Source organism: Entelurus aequoreus, linkage group LG23, assembly GCF_033978785.1.
Source record: "Entelurus aequoreus isolate RoL-2023_Sb linkage group LG23, RoL_Eaeq_v1.1, whole genome shotgun sequence".
NCBI classification, from domain to species: domain Eukaryota; kingdom Metazoa; phylum Chordata; class Actinopteri; order Syngnathiformes; family Syngnathidae; genus Entelurus; species Entelurus aequoreus.
Window position 1 is genome coordinate 16,046,060 of NC_084753.1, and position 24,606 is coordinate 16,070,665.

General features: G+C 37.4%; 1 protein-coding gene across 5 annotated transcripts in view; it reads right to left on the minus strand.

Annotated features, from left to right (window-relative positions):
• Positions 1–24,606, minus strand: part of sipa1l1 (signal-induced proliferation-associated 1 like 1) — a 209,612-nt gene that overhangs the window by 1,174 nt on the left and 183,832 nt on the right. For 2 of the 5 annotated variants that reach the window (XM_062034437.1, XM_062034434.1), the window contains exons 16-24: positions 23,157–23,254; positions 19,612–20,123; positions 19,340–19,513; positions 15,207–15,375; positions 11,855–12,089; positions 11,615–11,785; positions 11,427–11,538; positions 10,516–10,594; positions 1–7,403 (exon numbers count right to left, since the gene is read on the minus strand). The exon at positions 1–7,403 is cut by the window's left edge and continues 1,119 nt beyond it. In XM_062034437.1, the coding sequence (XP_061890421.1) occupies positions 7,260–7,403; positions 10,516–10,594; positions 11,427–11,538; positions 11,615–11,785; positions 11,855–12,089; positions 15,207–15,375; positions 19,340–19,513; positions 19,612–20,123; positions 23,157–23,254 (1,694 nt within the window). In that variant the 3' untranslated portion in view covers positions 1–7,259. The remainder of the gene's footprint in view (positions 7,404–10,515; positions 10,595–11,426; positions 11,539–11,614; positions 11,786–11,854; positions 12,090–15,206; positions 15,376–19,339; positions 19,514–19,611; positions 20,124–23,156; positions 23,255–24,606) is intronic. The other 3 variants (XM_062034435.1, XM_062034436.1, XM_062034438.1) reach the window with 3 other exon arrangements.

Genomic DNA, 24,606 nt, shown 5'->3' on the forward strand with positions numbered 1-24,606 from the left:
TTTCAGACCTTTACATTTCACATAAACCAAATAGACAAAACAGCTTCAGTTCTGTGTAAAGTTCCACGGTTGTCATGGTTACGTCACACATCACGGCTGGTTAAAAACGTCCAAATAGAGCGTCACTTCATTGTGAACTATCTCACACCTGCTATGATCTCTTTTTTTTTTCTTTTTTTTTGGAGGGGTGGGGACTAAAAATAAGATTTTTGTTTTCCAATTTCGGAAAAGGCGAGCACCTCCCTCTGTTGGTCGGAAACTGTAACGACGTGGAAAAACGACGATAAGGTTTGCGCGGAACGCACGGCTCGTTGTCACGCCGTCATCCAAAATATGTAAACTCCATTTGTTTGACAAAAAAAAAAGAAGGAAAAAGTGCAAAGGTTTTTTACAAAATGAAAATAAACAATACTGGATAAAGTAGAAGGAGTGAGGAGACAACATTTGACGTGGGTCAGACATGTTACAAAATCTGGAGCACTTTGCATGTTCAACAAAATAGGGATTATTATCTATATTCACAATTCAGTCACAATCTGACAAGGGTCTTTTTTTTTTTTGGAAGTGTTTCACATGACCACAGAATAAGAAGGCAAACTAAATGGAAATGTACAACCTCATTGGCAAATCAACAATTAGATTCATGTCGCGATTCTTAAAACAGAACCTTTTGTGGCGTAAACATCAAAGAGTCGACATTCGGAACGTGTTGGAATATTATGGTGGTCAGCGTGCGCCACTAGCGTCGATGCCACCTGCTCCTAACGCTGGCGCGTGTGTGAAGGGAAATACCGCAATCACCCGAATGTAAGACGGTATTTTTTTTTACCTGACAAAAATCTCATATTTAGACGGACTTCTTCCCAAGCGAGTCAGAGCTTTTCTACCCGTCACTCACACATACACCAGTGCGCCGAAGAAATGCTTTTAAAAACAAAAAACGTGGTTCAACTGTTGGCCGAGTTAGCAAGCAAAGGAGCTAATTTTGAAGGTGTTTTTTTGTTGTTGCTTATTTAGTACGATTTTGGACTAAAAGTAAAATGTTACAGAAGTAGAAATGGAGGTTGTGTACTTTATGTCTTATTTATTCATTTTATTGACGGAAATCATGGCAAAAATGTTGTTTTGAATGGGTCAATATTTTTCACAGAAGTCGTGAATTTTTTTAGGAAAATATGACAAATTCTGACAAAGTTTTTTTTTTTTTTGTCGCTGTTGTGCAAGTAATTTTGTGCGTTTTTCTGACTAAATGATAACGTGCATCAGAGAGAAATGTGTTTGTGAGTGATGACATGCCGGAATATTTAAGTTGCAGTCTGACACCTAGTGGAGGAAAAAGATTTTACGAGATCATTGCCCAGTTATTCAGTTTGTTTTCTCTGCTTTGAGTTGGAAATGGGTTATTTTTTGGCAATTCAAATAAGAAGTGGTTTGATGGAACTATCAACTGGGGATTTTTTTTTTTTAATATTCAAACAATTATTTAAATATGTCATTAATTAGAATTGGAATTAAATACATATGTTATTAAATGTGTCAATGTATTTATTGTAAAACGACATTAATTAATTTTATCATTTATGTATTTGATAATTTAATGATTTATTTTGTCATTTAATCAAATATTTTATTATTTCAATATTTCATGTTTTTTTAAATTATTAAATACTTAAACAAAATAAATTATTAAATCATGAAATAATGAAATCATGATATAATTGAATCGTGAAATAATTCATGAAATACATATTCAAATAATTAAATCATGAAAATTTAGTCATGAAATAATTAAATCAAATCATTAATTCAATAATTAAACCATGATATATTGGAATCCTGATATAATTAAATCATGAAATACATATTTAAATAATACATTTAATAATGAAATAAATTGAATAATTCATTAATGAAATAATTAAATTTAAAAAATAATTATGTATTGAAACAATTACATTCTGAAATAATTAAATCATGAAATACATCAATCATGAAATAATATAAATATTGAAATATTTAAGGCCTGAAGTAATAAAATCATAAATTAAATTAAATCAGTCAATACATTAATAACAAATTAAAACCTTTTTTTTTTTTTTAATTCCAACTATAATTAATTAAGGACACATTTAAGTATTTCTTTTTCTTATTTGCCCTTTCAAAAAGGTTCTGCAGCTACTTTTTGAGTCCAGCAGAGGGCGCTGTCTGACAAGTCAAATCACTTTCCATCTCCCAGCAGTGAGACGCTTTGACGAGACCTGCTGTTAAAAATCTCACATTACACGTCAGGTACAAACAATGCATCCTGCAATCGATTCATATGTAAAAAAATAAATAAAATAAAGATAATTAAATTGTGGTGAATTGGTAGAGAAAACGGGCATTATTTGCGGTTTGCCACAATTAAAAGGTGCAGCACGACAGTGTTTTTGTGTTGCAAGAGGAAAATATTATAGACAACCATAATGTATCCTGCCGGTCACCCTCCAACCATTGTGATTATTATGAGATATTCTTTTTCCTGCGTGTTTGTGTGCGATGGAGAGAAGGTTTCACTTTCATGTGTTGCCCAGGTGCTGTCTCAAAGGCACGTTGGCCCCTGGAGGAAATGACCACAGTGACTAGGCACAGCTGGATAGACTGATGTACATTCACGCTATGACCTCACACACACGCACTATATATATATACTTTTTTTTTTTTTTGTATTCAAAGATAAATTTAGTTAGATAATCTTGGAATTTCTCAGCGCGTCCTCATGTTCACCGACCTGAGGGATTAAGTATAGAAGTGAAACAATAAGCTCCTTTTAGGCAAAACAAATCTACCTATGATTGTCTAAAAGCTGGCATACGTCGACCCACCATACCAAGTGTTTCTAACCAACATTAAATAACCACTAGTGGCCGCTGAAAGCAACACAACATCAGGCTGGAGCACCACAAAGTACAACAAAATACAGTCCCTCCAGGAATTGGCAGTGTTGCCGTCGCGCCGATTTCGGCCAATGCCCGCGGATCACGCACGGCCTCGCTACTTTGTTCAAAAGTAGCCAATTGACGCTATATTCGTCATTAAATTTGTTTCTGAGCGCACGTCAACGGTCTAATTTAGCCGAAGCAGGAACGACAACATTTGACAATTGATCAACTATTGATGGCCCGAACAACACAAGTGTACCTCGGTTCCTGTCTGCAACACTAAGCCTTCTGGGTAATGTATTATATAAACATTGAGCAACACACTTTCCTCGTTTACATGTCCAGTATTTATTAGATTTATCTCACCTTTGTTTATCCGGAACATACTAGTATTTACAACGCTGTATCTCAATTGCGCTTAAATGTGCAGGGGGTAAAATGCTGGAATATAAATGAATGTTGAAGACGGACAAAGACTTTTCAAGTGTAAAACATACACAGAGAATGTCTCCAACTTCTGGACGACAATAAGGACAATAAGGACGCCTTTGGAGGTGTTTATTTTTGTATTCATGATTAATTATTACTATTATTAGTTAGAATGAAATAAAACAGTAATCTGACACTGAGTTCAGAGTATGTGTTTTTACCGCCACCTAGTGTACACGTGAAACTCAAAAATTTAGAATATTGGGTAAAAGTCCATTTATGGCAGCAATTTGACTTCAAATGAGATATAAACTCATTACATGTAAAATGAAATATTTCCAGCTTTTATTTGTTATAATTTTGATGATCATGGTTTACAGTAGTGATTTTCAAGCTGTGGTACGCGGGCTCCATTTAGTACAGTGTTTTAATTTCCTACATTCAAACAAAGCAAAAATACTAAATATACTTGGTAAAAAAAACCTTGGACTTGTATTTACTGAATACTAAGGCCTATAATGCTACTGTGTTGTAATATTGGTCATTATGGTGGTACTTGTAGAGCAAAGTTTTTTGAGTGAAAAAAGTTTGAAAACCACTGCTTTACAGTTTTTGAAAAAAAAAACCCAACATTTTCTGAAATTTTCCATTTGAGGGTTTTCACAAGTTGTAAGCCATAATTATCTAAAAAAAAATCCACATTTTGGAAATATTTGAAGTTGCATGTTTTGAGCCGATCACAGAGGTGTCCGTAGAACATCCCCTGGCACATTCTGAAAATACTACTACAAGAAGTGGAATAAAAGAGCAAACAGGTGAACTGTAACGAGAAAATGTTGCAATATTGACATTAATAAGTAACACAAAGCTGCCACGTCGGCAGTTTTTTTTACTTTGAAACAGTCTATTGCTGAAAAAATAATAAAGTTAAAATCGATGATAGATGTGAAGTTGATTATTAAAAGTAAAAATGAGTCATTAAAATACAACTTATTTTGAACATTTAGTGCCTATTTAAGGCTCAAAATACATTGCATGAAATATTATATTATATATTTTGAAAAATGTTTTGTGGAAAATATTGCATGTTTTGTGTTTTTGCCATAAAAAAACTTTTTTCTTTCACAAAAGAAAAAGGGCATAAAACATTTAAAAAATTAACTTTATGGTGACGGTAGATCTAAAGTTGATCAATAGATATTTAAGTGTTGAAAGTTTTTTAAAAAAGTAATAAATGACTTATTTTTTTAACACTTTAGTGGGGGCCATTTGGATACCCAAAACAAAACCTCTAGGCTGATTTTTTAAAAACCGCAATTGTTGAAAAAATAATAATGACCAAAAGCAGTGTTATGAATTATTTGCCTACTTAAAGTTCAAATTACATCAAATTAAATATTACATTTTGGAAAAATATTTTGGGGAAAATATTGCATATTTTGTGTTTTTGCACCAACAAAAAGGGTGTAAAACATTTTTAAAAAATACTTTATGGCGACGGCCAGATCTGGAGTTGATCAATAGAAATGTAGGTGTTGAAAGTAAAAAAAAATATTAATATAAAACGTATTTTTAACATTTTAGTGACTGAGACGGTTTTGGGTGCTCGGGACCTTCAATGTTCACCAAAACACCCCTGGCCTATTATTATATATTAGTTCCCTCCACCTTGTAAACCTACCCAGCAGACACAAGACAATAAAACAACGTTGAGAGTTAGGTCCTGACGTTGAGCAACTCAAACATAACGTTGAAACAACATGCTTTTTGACAACGTTTAATCAATGTTGGGTTCTGACGTTGATTTGAACATTGAATTTCGGTCATTTTCCAACACAAATACAACGTTAAAACAACATGCTTTTTGACAACGTTTATCCAATGCCAAGTTGTGACGTTGAAATTCGGTCATTTCCCAACCAACAGCGTGGATCCAACGTTGGACATCAACGTTATCTCAATTTACAAATACGACTATTTTGCAACGTTGTTTCAAAGTCAGTTTGAAAGGACATGTATGTATAATCAACGTTGTATCAATGTCTTGTGCCTGCTAGGATAATTGCTGGTATGAATGAACCTTTGCACAATGTTCCTTTTTTTTTGTTTCACCCGCATACTTTAAGACTGTGTGCTATAACTTATAATAATAATTCACCCCTATACAATATCCTACCCTAATACCCAATATTACCCTTCGAGTGCAATACGTCCGACTGATTGTTATTTATTACTCCGGTACGCTTGTCTTGTTCTGTATATTGTACAGTATTTTGTATTTCTATAGTGTTTTGTATATTGTACAGGATTGCTTATTATTCTTATTTGATAGTAGTCTGTTTATTTCGATTGTTTGTTTTTTCTTTATTGCCTGTTGTGTAATTTATTTTATTTTATTATTTATTAGGGATGTCCGATAATGGCTTTTTGCCGATATCCGCTATTCCGATATTGTCCAACTCTTTAATTACCGATACCGATATCAACCGATAGATACAGTCGTGGAATTAACACATTATTATGCCTAATTTGGACAACCAGGTATGGTGAAGATAAGGTCCTTTTTAAAAAAAAAGTATAAAATAAAATAAGATAAATAAATTAAAAACATTTTCTTGAATAAAAAAGAAAGTCAAACAATATAAAAACAGTTAGATAGAAACTAGTAATTAATGAAAATGAGTAAAATTAACTGTTAAAGGTTAGTACTATTAGTGGACCAGCACAATCATGTGCGCTTACGGACTGTATCCCTTGCAGACTGTATTGATATATAATGTAGGAACCAGAATATTAATAACAGAAAGAAACAACCCATTTGTGTGAAGTGGTGTGAATGAGTGTAAATGGGGGAGGGAGGTTTTTTCGGTTGGTGTAGTAATTGTAAGTGTATCTTGTGTTTTTTATGTTGATTTAATCAAAAACAAACAAAAAAACAAAACAAAAACGATACCAATAAAAAAAACGATACCGATAATTCTCGTTATATGCAAATATAATGGCAATAAAGTCCATTCTTTTCTATTCTATAAAACGAGTAAAACATCAAAACATTGCAAATTCAACCGCGACTTCCAGAGAAAGGTGGCGCGAACTCAGCCATTTAAGTCCGTGACTTAAATAAACAAATACTGCAAACTACTGGAGGGACTGATAGAAATACGCAGTTCAAAAGAAGACAGCCAGGTTTAAGAAAGAAAGCCATTCATTTTTTTTTGTTTCTTTCGGAACTAAACACGGATGCCAATTGTACTGTACGAATAGAGCAACTTATTTATTGGAATTATAGTACAAGGAAATAAATAAACCCTTCATAGTCAACCGTCCCCCAGAAGGTTACGACTTTATTCCGGAGTCTTCTCGTTGTGAGCAGATTTTGTGTTCATAGGAATGTATTTTGCTTCCTTTTTCCTGCCGTCTCCCGATTGCACTCTGCGTTTTATGGCGTGGCACCGCTGCCGATGGCTTTTCAACATATTCCTTTGTCATCGGGAGATTAACACCGGAACTCACAATTTATTTTCCCCTTTCGGCGGAGAAACAACCGAGGATCGTTCAAAACAACCTCCATTTTGGAGTAAAAAGCCCTCGTCTCCGCGCAGCCGTGAAGGGTCGTGTTCCAGTGAACAGCGAATGGTCGGGCCTGCAGGATTGTTACATTCTCTGTGCGTTGGGGAGGAAAGAAGAAGTCCGCTGCTGGCTTGGATTTGGCACAAGAAAAAAGTAGGCGGACAAAAAGAGAAGAGGGTCAGTCGATGGCTTAAGTTCACTTCAAGCTAGAAACGTTCCTCGGGAGGGGATTCCCTTTCTTGATATTGTGGTGAAAAAGATTAGGGAGAAGAAAAGCTCGAAATGTTTGATCCAGACAGGCCAAAACAGTTGTTTTGTTTACCTGGGAGCAATGTGTCGTCAGTTCATGTCAATGGTGTTGAAGACCCACTCGGTGAACTTCTTGAGCTTTGCAGCAGAGGTCCGAGACTCGTCCTGAAGCCTCTGGTTGTCCTCCCAAAGCCTCTTGATCTGAGCTTGAAGTCGCACCTTCTCGTCGCGCTCCTGTGAGGCGGAAACACTTTGTCAACGCTTTCCGGGTGACACCTGTTGCACAGGAACGGTCATGTGCAGCACGGGGGATGTGATAACTGCTTGGATTCACATGTCGTCACATGCGGCTCACTAAATATGTGTGGTGGTCAAGCCAGTGTCTGTTAACAATGGGTATTAGGCGCCATTTTGCCGTTCTCGAAGAAAAATGTTGTATGCTTGCATTGTTTTCGGCAGTACCAACCATTCAAATCGCAAAAAGGATATATGCGTCTTCAGAGTTCCTCGAGACAAAATCAAGAAGGGCACGGAAGAGTGCTACATTTTACAAAAGACTACGACAAAAGTGGCACACACTCCAGTCCAAGGGAGCGGAGTCAAAGAATGCACAAGTTTGCAGTGATCACTTTGTTAAAGGTTTATTTGATATATTTTTAACTTACTTTAAATGTTTTGTATTACCCATTGAAGTATTATCTTGATATATATATTAATTAGTATTTTAATTTTTAACAAACTAGAAAGCCAGAATTAATAATACTTTGTCAGGAAAGGTACTTCTACGTCTCCCCTCTTGTTTATTCTGTACACAAATGTGTCAGAGTACATGTGACAACAGGACAACAATCAAATATGGTGATGATTCAGTATTTGTTAGTTGTTCCTTGATATCACTCAACACATTTTTTTTTGATAAAGTATAGGGATCTATTCCATTGCATTGTTAAATTTTTTGCTCGTATCTGCTTTTTGCAGGAAGATCTACTTTGGGCCCCTTGTGTACTCAGATAGTTTGTGCGCTGCTTGCTGTACAACGGTCATCTTGGCTTGGTTGACCACCACTTTTTTTCACTTACGGGAAAAAGCCACGTGACAGAATACAAATGTTCTCCATTTTCTGTATGATTCTGATAGTTCTTAACATCTTTGTGAGCAAATATCTGCCAATTAGCACATTTTCTGATCAAATGCATGGCACTAACCTGAGATGTGGCAGCGGCAGTCCAAGTTTACCCTGATTGTGTAAACCAGGAGTGTTCAAAATTTTGGACTTGGGGGCCGCATCGGGCTACAAAATATACTAAATTGGCCCTAGTGAATGAATGCCAGTGTGAATGTTGTCTGTCTATCTGTGTTGGCCCTGCGATGAGGTGGCGACTTGTCCAGGGTGTACCCCGCCTTCCGCCCGAATGCAGCTGAGATAGGCTCCAGCACCCCCCGGAAAGGGACAAGCGGTAAAAATGGATGGATACATACACACACACACACACATATACATACACACACACATATACATACATACATACATACATACACATATATATATGTATATATATATATATATATATATATATATATATACATATATATATATATATATATATATATATATATATATATATATATATATATATATATATATATATATATATATATATATATATGTATATATATATATATATATATATATATATATATATATACATATACATACATATATACACATATACATACATATACATATATATATATATATATATATATATATATATATATATATATATATATATATATACAGTATATATACATATAAATATATATATATACATACTGTACATACATACTTATATATACACATATATATACAGATACCTATATAAACAAAAATACATACATACATACAAAAATACATACATACATACCTATATATACATATATACACACACATACACTACCGTTCAAAAGTTTGGGGTCACATTGAAATGTCCTAATTTTTGAAGGAAAAGCACTGTACTTTTCAATGAAGATAACTTTAAACTAGTCTTAACTTTAAAGAAATACACTCTATACATTGCTAATGTGGTAAATGACTATTCTAGCTGCAAATGTCTGGTTTTTGGTGCAATATCTACATAGGTGTATAGAGGCCCATTTCCAGCAACTATCACTCCAGTGTTCTAATGGTACAATGTGTTTGCTCATTGGCTCAGAAGGCTAATTGATTATTAGAAAACCCTTGTGCAATCATGTTCACACATCTGAAAGCAGTTTAGCTCGTTACAGAAGCTACAAAACTGACCTTCCTTTGAGCAGATTGAGTTTCTGGAGCATCACATTTGTGGGGTCAATTAAACGCTCAAAATGGCCAGAAAAAGACAACTTTCATCTGAAACTCGACAGTCTATTCTTGTTCTGAGAAATGAAGGCTATTCCACAAAATTGTTTGGGTGACCCCAAACTTTTGAACGGTAGTGTATATATATATATGTATATATATATATATATATATATATATATATATATATATATATATATATGTGTATATATATATATATATATATATATATATATATATATATATATATATATATATATATATATATATATATATGTGTATATATATATATATATATATATATATATATATATATATATATATATATATATATATATATATTTCCATATATATATTATATTAATATAATGGATGTATAATTATATAATTAGTAAATAATATAGTTGGATATAGTATGTGAAAGTTCGACTCCTACCTTGTTTACTTCCGTGACAAGTGTCGAGAGTGTTTTGCATTGTTCCCATCATGCTTTGTAATGGATTTAAATGGATGTAATTTAGAATTATTTATGATGCATTAACTTCAGTTCAGTGAGCAGGTTTGTGTTATATGTGACCATGTCTGTTGACATTTTGCGTTGGTTGGATTTTTTATTTTTTTGCATCATGACTGGGGAAGGTTCTTTGCATTGGCTCATACAAGTAAATGCTGCGCACTCTTCCATTCAGCGCATTAACGTCATTGACCTGAATTTCGTCGGCGGGACAAATGTACTTTGGACACCCCTGGTGTAATCCTTCATAAACTAGGGCTGGACAATTATTTAAATTGTAATCTCAATTTCGATTTTTGCTTCTCACAATCATAAAAATATTATATCCGAAAAGAACAATTAATTGGCTGTGCTTGTTTTCATGCGCAACTCAGGTAACAAAACATTGCACAGTTGGATTTGACATAAATCGGAAACCGGTAGGACCGAGGAGATTCGGTCGGTGCCAAAAAAGTACTGGATTCGGTACACATCCCTAATAGTGTGTGTGTTACCTTCTTGAGGTCCTCCTGGAGCATCTTCACCATGGCCTCAAGCTTTGTCACCTTCCTCTCCAATCCTATGTGGCCCTCACTGTGCAGACAAACATTGATCATTGATCAGTTAGTTTGAGTAAAGCAGGGATTCTTAACCTGTTTAACCTCGAGGCCCAACTTTTCCACTGCAGAGGGGCCCGGGGTCCACTCAAATATCAAAACTGAATTATCATCTTACTCTTGATTTTCATTTCATTTTTTATTTATCTCCTTCATTGATGTGCATGTTTGATCAATAGACAATTTAACCTCAACAACTAAACACATAATTACACACCAATGCCTGAGAAGGAACAGGATGAAGAAAATCTTATATTATATATTATATTATATATAAATATTATATATTTTAATCATATTCAATAATCATATTTAACCTACGTACAGTTTACCACCTTGTCAAATGATATGAAAGCATCTGTTAATCACAAAGATTAATATTAAGGCTTAGGTCAGGCTGATTACAAAAATAAATAAATAAATAAATAATCAAATATACTGCCAAAAAAAGGACTCTTATAAATGGATAAAAAACACAATTACAGTGCTAAAATTAATACATTCTAACCTAATTGATAAAAAACAATATATGTTTATTTAATAAAGTTTAAGTGTAAATGAAGATACAGCTTCACCACTTTAGTCATCATTTTTGCACTTAAGAAACTTCTCAATGACTTTAGCTCCAGACTTCTTCTGTTTGATACTGTCAGTACTGCCACAAGTGGTGGAAAAGTGTATTAAAACTGAGTACTGCTGTGGTCCATACGGACCACAGCTGAGAAACAGATTTTTTTGGCAGCCCACTAGGGGGCACTACGGTTAAGAAAACACTGGCGTAAAGGACACGTTTTAAGTTAATGCGCTACCTAGATGAGGGCCGGGACATGGGAGCAGGTTGGAGCTCGATGTGCGGTTGCTGAGGACTGGAGGCGCCGCTGCTTCTGTGGTTGGAATCCCCAAACACGTAACTTCTCTGGACTAGAGGGAGACAGAAGGCGAGCGTTGTTTTGTGTCCCGAGAGGTTCAAAGTGCTGTGAATATGGCCGGTGTCTACCATAGTGAGTGTTTCTATCACTATCAAAGGTGTTAGCCACATCCACAAGGTGTGTCCAGTCCAGGGGGCTGTCCCTGTCAGAGGATGGGAGGGGCATCAGCTCCTGGGGCAGCGGCCCACGCTGACGCTCCACCAAATCCACCAGTGACGTGTCGGATGCTGAGAGGTCGCCTGCAAACAGGAACATGCTAATCAGCTAATGACTATTTAATTAGTAACACGTTTCTTCACTTGTGTTACCGTGCAGTTTGACTCCTAGCTTATAGGAGGGCCGTCGAAGCGGCACGCCCCGGGTGGTAGGAGAGCGCGGGAGGGTGGAGCAGCTGAAGAGGACGTCGGCTCCGAGCGTCGGTTCGACCACCGAGTCGGTCAGGGCGGGGAGGCGCTGGCCTCGGTATATGCTCTCGTCCGACAGCGTACGGTGGAGCGAGCGACGGCGGCTGGGAGGCTGGCTCGGTGGAGACTTCTGGGGATACTTTGTTATGAGTGAACAAATGGTGAAACGTGTGAAAGGGTGGGGTCTGGCAACTGAAGTTAGCAGGTTTAAAAAAAAGAAAAAGTTTTTCTTTATTTTTCCTAAGCTGTTGTGCCTCCCTTTAAGTCCTAAGTCTGCCTCAACCTTTAAAAACCCTGCAGTAGATAATAAAGTTAGCTAGATTTTGTTTCACAAAAGTTCAAGCAAAACTATTTAAAAGAAGCTTTGGAAATCATCTTTATAGGGAAACTTTTAATCAGTCCCTCCAGGATTTTGCCACACCAGCAATTCAGGCAAATTCAACCAATCCCTAATTGTCATTTTCGCCAATGGAATTTGTTGCACACATCAACTGTCTAATTAAAGCGTGTTTGCGAAGATTAAGATTGTACGGCGTAAGCAGCCACATCATGATGATTTTCTACCGTGCCATTGTAGAGAGCATCATTAGATACAGGATCACCTCATGGTTTGGCAACCTAACCATTAAGCTAAAAAGCAAACTGGCCGGCATGCATAAAACGGCAATGAAAAACGTAGGGAGGAAAGAATATGAGCCTATACAGAGCATCTATGAGCAGGCAGTTAGGAAAAAAGCTAAGAAAATGATTTCTAACTCACAACACCCACTCTTCCCTGAATATAGAACCCTGCCATCAGGGAGAAGACTCCGGGTCCCACTATGCAAATCGAACCGCCTTAAATTATCATTTGTCCCAGCCTCCATTAAGCTGACCAACAAGGTGCAATAGAATGTTAATACATAGGTTAGCACTTTTTTAGCACATAGCACTTTAGAACTAAGCACTTTAGCACATAGCACTTTATCTATGAGCTCTAGTGCAATGCACACTGGCACTTTATCTTTATCTCCAGATTTTATGCCTACATCAAAGTGCCACCTATGTCTATCAAGCTCCATGTTCTGATGTTTAAATGTTAGTTGTCTGGTTGTAGTTGTGTCTGCGCTTGTGTTTTTGTTCTGTTGTTTTTGTGTATGTTAAGAAAGCAATGATGCACTGTGCCCAAGACAAATTTCCCCGCGGGGACAATAAAGTTGAACCTTGAACCTTGAACCTTGGTAACAATATTTAAACTCTTTATTGTTCAAACCTTTATTGTTAAAAAAAATACATTAAAAAACACATAATATATACATGCACATATGTATACATGTAAAAACATACGTACATATACACATACATTTATACTTACATACATACACACATATATGTACATATACATTTTTATATAAAATTCAATTTTTTTAATATAAATATATATATAAAATAATATATACCGTATTTTTCGGACTATAAGTCACAGTTTTTTTCATAGTTTGGCCGGGTGTGCGACTTATACTCGGGAGCGACTTATGTGTGAAATTATTAACACATTACCGTAAAATATCAAATAATATTATTTAGCTCATTCACGTAAGAGACTAGACGTATAAGATTTCATGGGATTTAGCGATTAGGAGTGACAGATTGTTTGGTAAACGTATAGCATGTTCTATATGTTAGTTATTTGAATGACTCTTACCATAATATGTTACGTTAACATACCAGGCACGCTCTCAGTTGTTATTTATGCGTCATATAACGTACACTTATTCAGCCTGTTGTTCACTATTCTTTATTTATTTTAAATTGCCTTTCAAATGTCTATTCTTGGTGTTGGATTTTATCAAATAAATTTCCCCAAAAAATGCAACTTATATATGTTTTTTTCCTTCTTTATTATGCATTTTCGGCCGGTGCGACTTATACGCCAAAAAATACGGTACATATATTTATATAATTATTTATTTTTTTTAATGTGAAAAAATATATATTTATATAATTTTTTTTTTTTTTTAATGTGAAAAAATATTTTTGTACACAGGAGATTTGAACAATAAAGAGTTTTATATATATTATGAACTGTGATGGCACATGCAAAAAAATATATACATATATATAAAATATATAACATATAAACATACATATATAAGTTTGTACACATGTATATATATATAGATACACATATACATATATATACACATATACATATGTATATACACACATACATATGCTTTTTGGTACACAGTACGTTTGAAAAATAAAGTTATATATAAATACACACACACACACACACACACAAACACACACACACACACACACACACACACACACACACACACACACACACACACACACTTTGTTTAATAATTAAACATAATCAGTTTTTATAACTAATAATTAAAATAAATAAACATATGATCAATTCATATTATTACTTTTATCAAAATCAATTTGTACAAACTAATAATTAGTCGGTCATTTAAGTTAGTATTTTGAAATGTATTTATCCAGGGTAAAACAATTAAGAACAGATTATTAACAACCTAGCAAAGAGGCAGCATTTACATGTTAGAGATGTTGAAGTATGATGATAATCTTTCGTTGTCTCTCATTTACCAACAAAAATTAGCGCTATAGATCGCTCTCGAACAGTTCACAAACGCCCTTAACATGCGGGGGTAAATGTGTTGGAACATAAATAAATGTTTAGGATGGACAAACACTTTTCAAGCGTAAAACACACACAGAAAATGTCTGCAACTTGTGGACGACAGAGCAGACAGCAGCCGATAAGTAAGGCATTGGTGGCGTTTCTTTCTGTGATCATACTTAATTATTACTATTTTTAGTCATAATATATACCAATGAGCTCTGAGTATGTGCTTTTAACGCCATCTAGTGTCTACTTTTACGTATTCGTGGTGTAACATGTAACATAACGTGGAGTGGAACATCAGTACAGTATTGGTTTTCAACACTTAAAACATTGATAACAACTTCATATAATCAGTAAATAACTCAATGTTATTATAAACAAAAGCCTCAGAACATTGCATCTGGAAAAGTATTATTTTAGGCTGCAACAATCACAAAAAAAGCCGGCGAAATCCTGGAGGGACTGTCTTATAATGAAAACAGTGTCATTAACCACTTCAGTGGTGTATAATATCAGGGGGGGATTAGCCAGGATCCCTCATGTTTGCATGAATAGGAAAGGTAATAATAAGACAATGATTACTCAAGATGAAATAACAGTTTCTGCTACCATTACCTTGTCCTTATATCTGCGTGGCGGCACAGGGCTGTCCTGAGCACCGTGCCGCTTCACATCTTCCTCCATAGTCGACTTGGCGTGGGGCTGTGGTGAGTGCATGTCCCTCAGTGAAGGCCTGGCCGCTGGCGTTGGAATAACATCCAAGCCACTTTCCCCTGGGGATTTCCTGGAAACACACAGCAGGAGTTTGAAAAAAAAAAATAGCTCTTCGCCGCTTTCAGCCACAGGTCAAGGCGTTGTGGGAGTTTGTCTGCAACCACAAGGGGACGCTCAAGCTGCACAAAAAGGGAGGTGAGGGGGCGTGCAGGCAGCAAAATTAACAACACAAGTATTACCAACAGCAGCATATCAAAAGACTCCCATCCAGTGTTTGTTTATTTAGTGATACTGTGTATACATCATGTGTTTGTATTGTTTCATTATGAAGCATATGATGGAGGCATCATTAATAGCTTAAATGCTAATCCTCCATTCAAAAATAATCCCCATAGTAGCTTTGAGCAACAATCTCCTTCCCGCATGCTCACGATGCTGGTCTATCAGTGTGCAGAGTGAATGATGCCTTAGCTTTCTTTAAAGGGGACCTCTGATGAATGCTGTCTTTTCCTATCCTAAGGCTCATGCATTTTGGTTTTGGATGCCTCTGTTAGCGGGGTTTTGCTACGTTGTGACATCACAGCGAAGCGGACGTACTTATTTGGACATTAAGTAAAACGGTCAGCCAAAATGCAAAAGAAAGGTTTGTCTAATCATAATACCACCAACGTGCAACATGCAGTGACAAACAACATGGGTGCAGGTGTACCTAATGTTCTACAGTAGGAAGAGGCCTTATTTGTCACGGTTTGCCTGACACATGAAACATGACAAATTGGAGGGGTGCACGATCCACTTTAGCCGCTAGACGGCAGTAGAGTGTTGAATATCTTAAAATGTGTTTTGTGGCAATTCCAACTTTGACCATAGCGTCAGTTGCTGTGTTGAGTGGTGCTTTCCATCATTTTCAGCAGACTACATTGCAAAATGATTAATCCACCCTCTTCCTCTACTGTGAGATGCTATACGAATCCCTTTCCTACTGTATATAAAGTTTATGAAGTTTAATTTCTTGACCCATCACCCTTGATCACCCCAGGAGGTGAGGGGAGTAGTGGGCAGCAGTGGGCAGCAGCGGTGGCCACGCCCGGGAATAATTTTTGGTGATTTAACCCCCAATTCCAACCCTTAATGCTGAGTGCCAAGCAGGGAGGTAATGGGTTCCATTTTTATAGTTTTTGGTATGACTCGGCCGGGGTTTGAACTCACAACCTACCGATCTCAGGGCAGACACTCTAACCACTAGGCCACTGAGTAAACAGTGCACCTTTTTAAAAGATATACGATACTTTTGGATAGGATGGGGCGTGGTTTCATTTGCAATCTGGGAACGCCTCCGTAATTGAACATTCAAAAATGTACGCAAAATTTAAACCAAAACATTTCCAATACATATTATCGAAACCACTCTGAAGTGTTTTAAGATCCTCATAAGTCTATGGAGGTTAATTTGTGTCTTTATTACAAAGGCATTTTTTGACACTGAATTTATGCAACCCAATTTTTTGCATGTGAATTTTGTGAACTGAATTGAAATTATGATGACAATTTCACTGAATAAAAACTGTGAGCAAAAATTGTTTTTAAAAATTCACTTTGTTAAAACAGTGTTTTAAAATTCAGAGTGTAAAAATTCAGTGTTCTAAAATTCAGAGTGTAAAAATTCAGTGTAAAAAACAGTGGACAAATACAGAGGACAAAATTTCACCACACCTAGTGTGTGTGTGACAATCATTGGTACTTTAACTTTAACTTTATAAAATTCAGAGTGTAAAAAAAATCAGTGTTTTATAATTCAGAGTAAAAATTCAGTGTGTAAAAATTCAGTGTTTTAAAATTCAGAGTGCAAAAATTCAGTGTTTTAAAATTCAGAGTGTAAAAATGTCTTGCTTCAAAACTCACCTCATTCTGAGACAGGATTGATTGCTTCAGTCCTGATTTATTGTAAGAGTCTTGAAGCAAGGTATAGAATTGTTTACACACCGAATTTTAAAACATGAATATTGCTCACACAATTTTTATCTGTGTTGGCCCTGCGATGAGGTGGCGACTTGTCCAGGGTGTACCCCGCCTTCCGCCCGAATGCAGCTGAGATAGGCTCCAGCAGCCCCGCGACCCCGTACGGGACAAGCGGTAGAAAATGTATGGATGGATGGAAAATTGTCAGCATAATTTGATGTAAAAAATAATTTCATAAAAGTCAAACAAAAAATTCAGTTACATAAATTCAGTGTTTAAAAATAAAGACAAATTCACCTCCTCACAGGTCTCCTTTAAATGGCAACATCATTAATAATCAAAGTGTGAATGAACTGAAATTGCTGCAATGTTGTTTTACTAACTTGCCAAACCTTGTAGCCACCTTTTTCCTTTAGCGCCACCTGTTGGCTTATAAATCTCTAGACCAGTGGTTCTTAACCTGGGTTCGATCGAACCCTAGGGGTTCGGTGAGTCGGCCTCAGGGGTTCGGTGGAGCCTCAAGCCACACCCGACTCGTGTACATAAAAACTTCTCCCTATCGGCATATTATGGATACGGCAACAGCAGACTGATTTGCAGGTGTGTCATTTGTTATGAGTTCATGCGCTGTGTTGGTTTTGTTCTTTGAACAAGGTGATGTTCATGCACGGTTCATTTTGTGCACCAGTAAAAAAATCATATAACTTTGTCTTGAATTTGAAAAAAAAAACATTTTTCTTTTTCACTAAAGAAGGGTTCGGTGAATGCGCATATGAAACTGGTGGGGTTCAGTATCTCGAACAAGGTTAAGAACCACTGCTCTAGACCAAGGGTTCTTAACCTTTTTGAGGTCGCATGCCAACTATTCCACTACACAGGGGCCCGAGGCTCGCTCAAATATTAACAGAGTTAGTAATCATAGTCTTGATTTTAATCATATTGAATAATTATATTAAGATTAAAGATTAAAGTACCAATGATTGTCACACACACACTAGATGTGATGAAATTTGTCCTCTGCATTTGACCCATCCCCTTGGGGAGCAGTGGGCAGCAGCGGCGCCGCGCCCGGGAATCATTTTGGTGATTTAACCCCCAACTCCAACCCTTGATGCTGAGTGCCAAGCAGGGAGGTAATGGGTCCCATTTTTATAGTCTTTGGTATGACTCGGCTGGGATTTGAACTCCAACCTACCGATCTCAGGGCGGACACTCTAACCATCTTACCTACTTGCAGTTAAACAGAATAAACATCATTAAATGTTATGAAACAATGTGTTAATCACAGAGATTATCAGGACAGGCTGATTACAAAAATAATTTCTAATCAAAGATGCTGCAAAAGAAGGGAGTTAAAAAACTGATACATACAATTATGCAGGGCTAAAATAAATACATCCTAACTAAACTAATAATAAATAATATATATGTTTCTTAACAAAACTGAAAATACAGATTCACCACTTTAGTCATAATTTTTGCGGTTAAGAAACTTCTCTATGACTTCAGCTCCAGACTTCTTGTGTTTGTTTAATATTGTCATTACTGCCACAAGTGGTGGTAAAGTGTATTACAAACGAGTACCGCTGCGACCCATACGGTTAATAAACACTGATCTAGACCCAGAATAGAAGACAGCGTTTTTCATACTTTTTTGGAAATAAATAAATATATTTAGTAGGGCTGTGAATCTCTGGGCACCACACAATTTGAATTGATTCTTGGGGGTGACGACTCGATTCAGAATCGATTGTAGATTCAAAATGATTCTCGATTCCAAATCAATACTTTTTTTTTTTAATAACATTGGGTGCCAGTTTTATGATCAACTACAATCTTTTATAAAATAGATAACAGCTCTGATAAATGTTTATATTGCTTAAAAGAAAACTGGTTATGTTAGAAAAAATTATACTCAAATATTTACTAAAGTGGCTGGACAGGACTTTTTTTTTTTTTTAAATATATAAAAAAATTAATTTTTGATTTTTTTAATCGATTAAGAATCGCGATTCATTAAAAAATCTTTTTTTTTTTTTTGACATCCCTACTTTCCAGGTCATTACAGTGCTTACTTGCGTGTGTCTCCAAAGTCAACCGAATTAATGGTGGAGCCAGGCTTCCTCCAGCCTATCAGGTACTTGGACTGAGCTCCTTGGCGAGGGTAGAAGGTCTTTGGTCCAGGGGGCACTGAAGACTGGGATGATGGAGATGTGCTTGAAGACGATTCATCCCTCGGGGAGCTGTGCCTGGTGTCGACAGTTTAAAAAAAAAGAAAAAAAAGTGTGAACAGCAGTGTAAAACAGTTGATGACAAAATGGCACATTGCTTTTACATCCTGACACACCTCGAGTGAGAGCCACCATCACTCAGACTGAAGGTGCTGCTGTCACGAATGAGTAGATGAGTGGGAGGGCTGCGACCGGCGCCGTCCAGGCTCCTCTCCCCCGGAGGACCGGGGGACTCGGCAGCCGCAGGCGACCTCTCCAGCATTCTGCGTCCCCCTTCGGTGGGGCTGTGCCACGGCGAGCGATCCCTGCTCTCTCGACCCCCGCTCTCTCGACCCCCGCTCTCTCGAACCCCGCTGGGCGCCAGCAGGGAGGTGGTGCTGCCGTGGTGAGAGTGCGGGTGGTTGTGGTGCGAGGCCCCGTAGGAGCTGGTGTCGATGCCGCTGTCGGCCGAGGCGCCCTGGAGGTAGCCTCCGCCTCCGAGGCCGTTGGGCTCCGGGTCACCCTGGTCCCCGCTGGAACCTCCGCCGGCCCCCATCTCGTACCACTTATCGCTGTCGCTGTGACCCCCGCTGGAAGCCGTGCTTGATAAAGTGTTACTGCTAGAGTGTCCAGAGTTAGGACCATCAGACTGTGAGAACAAAGTAAAAGTTGATGTTAGAAGTGGAAAGTACAGAAGGAGAATTTTGAGTAGGCCTGGGCAGATAATACTTTTAGCTGGATATTGTCCCACAAATGATTGCCAATAAACGACACTCCCAGCAGGCACAAGACATTGATACAACGTTGATTATACATACATGTCCTTTAAAACTGACTTTGAAACAACGCTGAAAAATAGTTGTATTTGTAAATTGAGACAATGTTGATGTCCAACGTTGGATATTGGTTGGGAAATGACCAAATTTCAATGGTCAAATCAACGTCACAACCCGACATTGAATAAACGTCGTCAAAAAGCATGTTGTTTCAACCTTGTATTTGTGTTGTGCAATATTGGTTGGGAAATGACCAAATTTTAACGGTCAAATCAACGTCCCAACCTGACATTAATTAAACATTGTCAATCAATCAATCAATCAATCAATGTTTATTTATATAGCCCTAAATCACAAGTGTCTCAAAGGGCTGTACAAGCCACAACGACATCCTCGGTGTCGAGTGGGTCTGACATAATATTGTGAAAGTCCAACACATCAGCGAAAGTCCAGTCCATGGTGGGGCCAGCGGGAACCATCCCGAGCAGAGACGGGTCAGCAGCGTAGAGATGTCCCCATCCGATGGACAGGCTAGCGGTCCACCCCGGAGCAGAGTAGAAAAGAAAAGAAAAGAAACGGCAGATCAACTGGTCTAAAAAGGGAGTCTATTTAAAGGCTAGAGTATACAAATGAGTTTTAAGATGAGACTTAAATGCTTCTACTGAGGTAGCATCTCTAACTTTTACCGGGAGGGCATTCCATAGTATTGGAGCCCGAATAGAAAACGTCAAAAAGGATGTTTCAACTTTCTACAGTATTGGTTGGGAAATGACCAAATTTCAATGGTCAAATCAACGTTACAACCTGACATTGAATAAACTTTGTTAAAAAGCATGTTGTTTCAATGTTGTATGTGTGTTGTACAATATTGGTTGGGAAATGACCAAATTTCAATGATCTAATCAACGTTACAACCTGACATTGATTAAACGTCGTCAAAAAGCATGTTGTTTCAATGTTGTATTTGTGTTGTACAAACCCCGTTTCCATATGAGTTGGGAAATTGTGTTAGATGTAAATATAAACGGAATACAATGATTTGCAAATCATTTTCAACCCATATTCAGTTGAATATGCTACAAAGACAACATATTTGATGATCAAACTGATAAACATTTTTTTTTGTGCAAATAATCATTAACTTTAGAATTTGATGCCAGCAACACGTAACAAAGAAGTTGGGAAAGGTGGCAATAAATACTGATAAAGTTGAGGAATGCTCATCCAACACTTATTTGGAACATCCCACAGGTGAACAGGCAAATTGGGAACAGGTGGGTGCCATGATTGGGTATAAAAGTAGATTCCATGAAATGCTCAGTCATTCACAAACAATGATGGGGCGAGGGTCACCACTTTGTCAACAAATGCGTGAGCAAATTGTTGAACAGTTTAAGAAAAACCTTTCTCAACCAGCTATTGCAAGGAATTTAGGGATTTCACCATCTACGGTCCGTAATATCATCAAAGGGTTCAGAGAATCTGGAGAAATCACTGCACGTAAGCAACTAAGCCCGTTACCTTCGATCCCTCAGGCTGTACTGCATCAACAAGCGACATCAGTGTGTAAAGGATATCACCACGTGGGCTCAGGAACACTTCAGAAACCCACTGTCAGTAACTACAGTTGGTCGCTACATCTGTAAGTGCAAGTTAAAACTCTCCTATGCAAGGCGAAAACCGTTTATCAACAACACCCAGAAACGCCATCGGCTTCGCTGGGCCTGAGCTCATCTAAGATGGACTGATACAAAGTGGAAAAGTGTTCTGTGGTCTGACGAGTCCACATTTCAAATTGTTTTTGGAAACTGTGGCCGTCGTGTCCTCTTAACCAAAGAGGAAAAGAACCATCCAGACTGTTATAGGCGCAAAGTTCAAAAGCCAGCTTCTGTGATGTATGGGGGTGTATTAGTGCCCAAGACATGGGTAACTTACACATCTGTGAAGGCGCCATTAATGCTGAAAGGTACATACAGGTTTTGGAGCAACATATGTTGCCATCCAAGCAACGTTACCATGGACGCCCCTGCTTATTTCAGCAAGACAATGCCAAGCCACGTGTTACATCAACGTGGCTTCATTGTAAAAGAGTGCGGGTACTAGACTGGCCTGGCTGTAGTCCAGACCGTCTCCCATTGAAAATGTGTGGCGCATTATGACGCCTAAAATACCACAACGGAGACCCCCGGACTGTTGAACAACTTAAGCTGTACATCAAGCAAGAATGGGAAAGAATTCCACCTGAGAAGCTTAAAAAATGTGTCTCCTCAGTTCCCAAACGTTTACTGAGTGTTGTTAAAAGGAAAGGCCATGTAACACAGTGGTGAACATGCCCTTTCCCAACTACTTTGGCACGTGTTGCAGCCATGAAATTCTAAGTTAAAAAAAATAAATAAAGTTTATGAGTTTGAACATCAAATATCTTGTCTTTGTAGTGCATTCAATTCAATATGGGTTGAAAAGGATTTGCAAATCATTGTAATCCGTTTATATTTACATCTAACACAATTTCCCAACTCATATGGAAACAGGGTTTGTAGAATATTGGTTGGGAAAAGACCACATTTCAATGATCAAATCAACGTTACAACCTGACATTGACTAAACGCCGTCAAAAAGCATGTTGTTTGAATGTTGTATTTGTGTTGTACAATATTGGTTGGGAAATGACCAAATTTCAATGGTCAAATCAACGTCACAACCTGACATTGAATAAACGTTGTCAGAAAGCATGTTGTTTCAACGTTATGTTATAGTACCTACAGGACCTAATCCAACAAATTGTCAACATTGTTTTGAGGTCTTGTGCCTGCCGGGAGTGGAGTAACAAGGTTACAACACCTGTGCCAAAAGCGGAGTTTGATGTTTAAAAAGTGCTGAATTAGTGCTAAAAAAAACACACAGACCTGACTGCTCTTCTTGGGGGACAGGTGGATGACCTGCTCTTGTCTTTGGATCCGAGGTCCTCCGGAATAGCCTTGCCCAGATTTAGAGGCCTGTGCCTCTGCAAGTAAAAATACAAGAATTGAGCAAAGGTAGGTGGAAAGGACATTTCGCACACCCGGAGGTACAAGCCCATAACTTTTACGCCGTGCTTTTTAGAGCAAGGTGGGGTTAATTTTCTGCTACAGCAGTCACACTACAACAAGACACTGTTTCCATTCTGCCTGTGCTGTTTCCATAATGGCTTGTCATCCAACACAACACACATCACGAGAAAACGCGTCCTTTTCCTCTAGAATCCCTGCTGGGCTGCTTCTGTGCAAGCTGTGCTGTGTGAATTAACGTGTTTGTCAAATACCCTGCAGAAGAGGACTGTTGTGTAATTGTCCACATCTTATGCAACATGACCTGCAGAAGAGGCATATCAGGATCGCGGCAACACAACCGCAACATCTGCTCGGATGTATTTACAAATTTGGACACCCTCTCTTATCTCTCTTAGTCTAAGTCCCCTGCGCACGTCTGCCCACAGGGCTTTCTGTGCTTATTAGCAAGGGCTGACACGTTCGTGCTTGCTGGTTTGTTGGAGTGCAAATGCAGTCTCTGGCTACGTGTTTGTAATAGTAGTTGCCATAAATAATTTACAACAGTCAGCCTCAGCATTACTGACCTAAAGGAAAAGCAGGCATGTGAGCATCCTTTGAGAAAAAACGAGAAAATTGACAAAAAAAAAAAAGAGGAACATTTCTATCGGCACAAAGTACTGCCACGCAAGCCCTAGGGATGTAACGATATCAAAATCCCACGGTACGATATCACGATACAAAGGCCACGGTACGATATTATTGCGCTATACTGCATATACCAGGGGTGTGGGCTCAGTACCGAGGATGTCGTTGTGGCTTGTGCAGCCCTTTGAGACACTTGTGATTTAGGGCTGTATAAATAAACATTGATTGACATTGATTGTCCAAACTTTTTCCACTGAGGGCGCACACTGAAATATCAAAGCAAGCCGGGCCATTTTGATATTTATTTTAAAAAACAATACAATATATGTATAAAAAAATATACATTTAGGCCTCTACTCAGGCTTGATCCTGGGGACCCCAAAGGGTTTAGGTAAAAAAAATATAAAAAATGTGTCATTATTTAGTATTATTATTATTATTCAAGGTCTAAATCTCCAGATCAACATTAGGTCTATCTGTCAATATAAAGTGTTTTTTCAAGATTTAAGTTGTATGCTCTTTTTGTCAAAGAAAAACCATTTTTTTTAATGGAAAAAACACAAAATATGCAATATTTTCCCCCAATAACATTTTAAAGTGGAATATTTGAGATTATATAATAATTGGAGTTCATAGCATAACTCATAACAACATTAATTCATTATTATTTTTGAGCAACTTA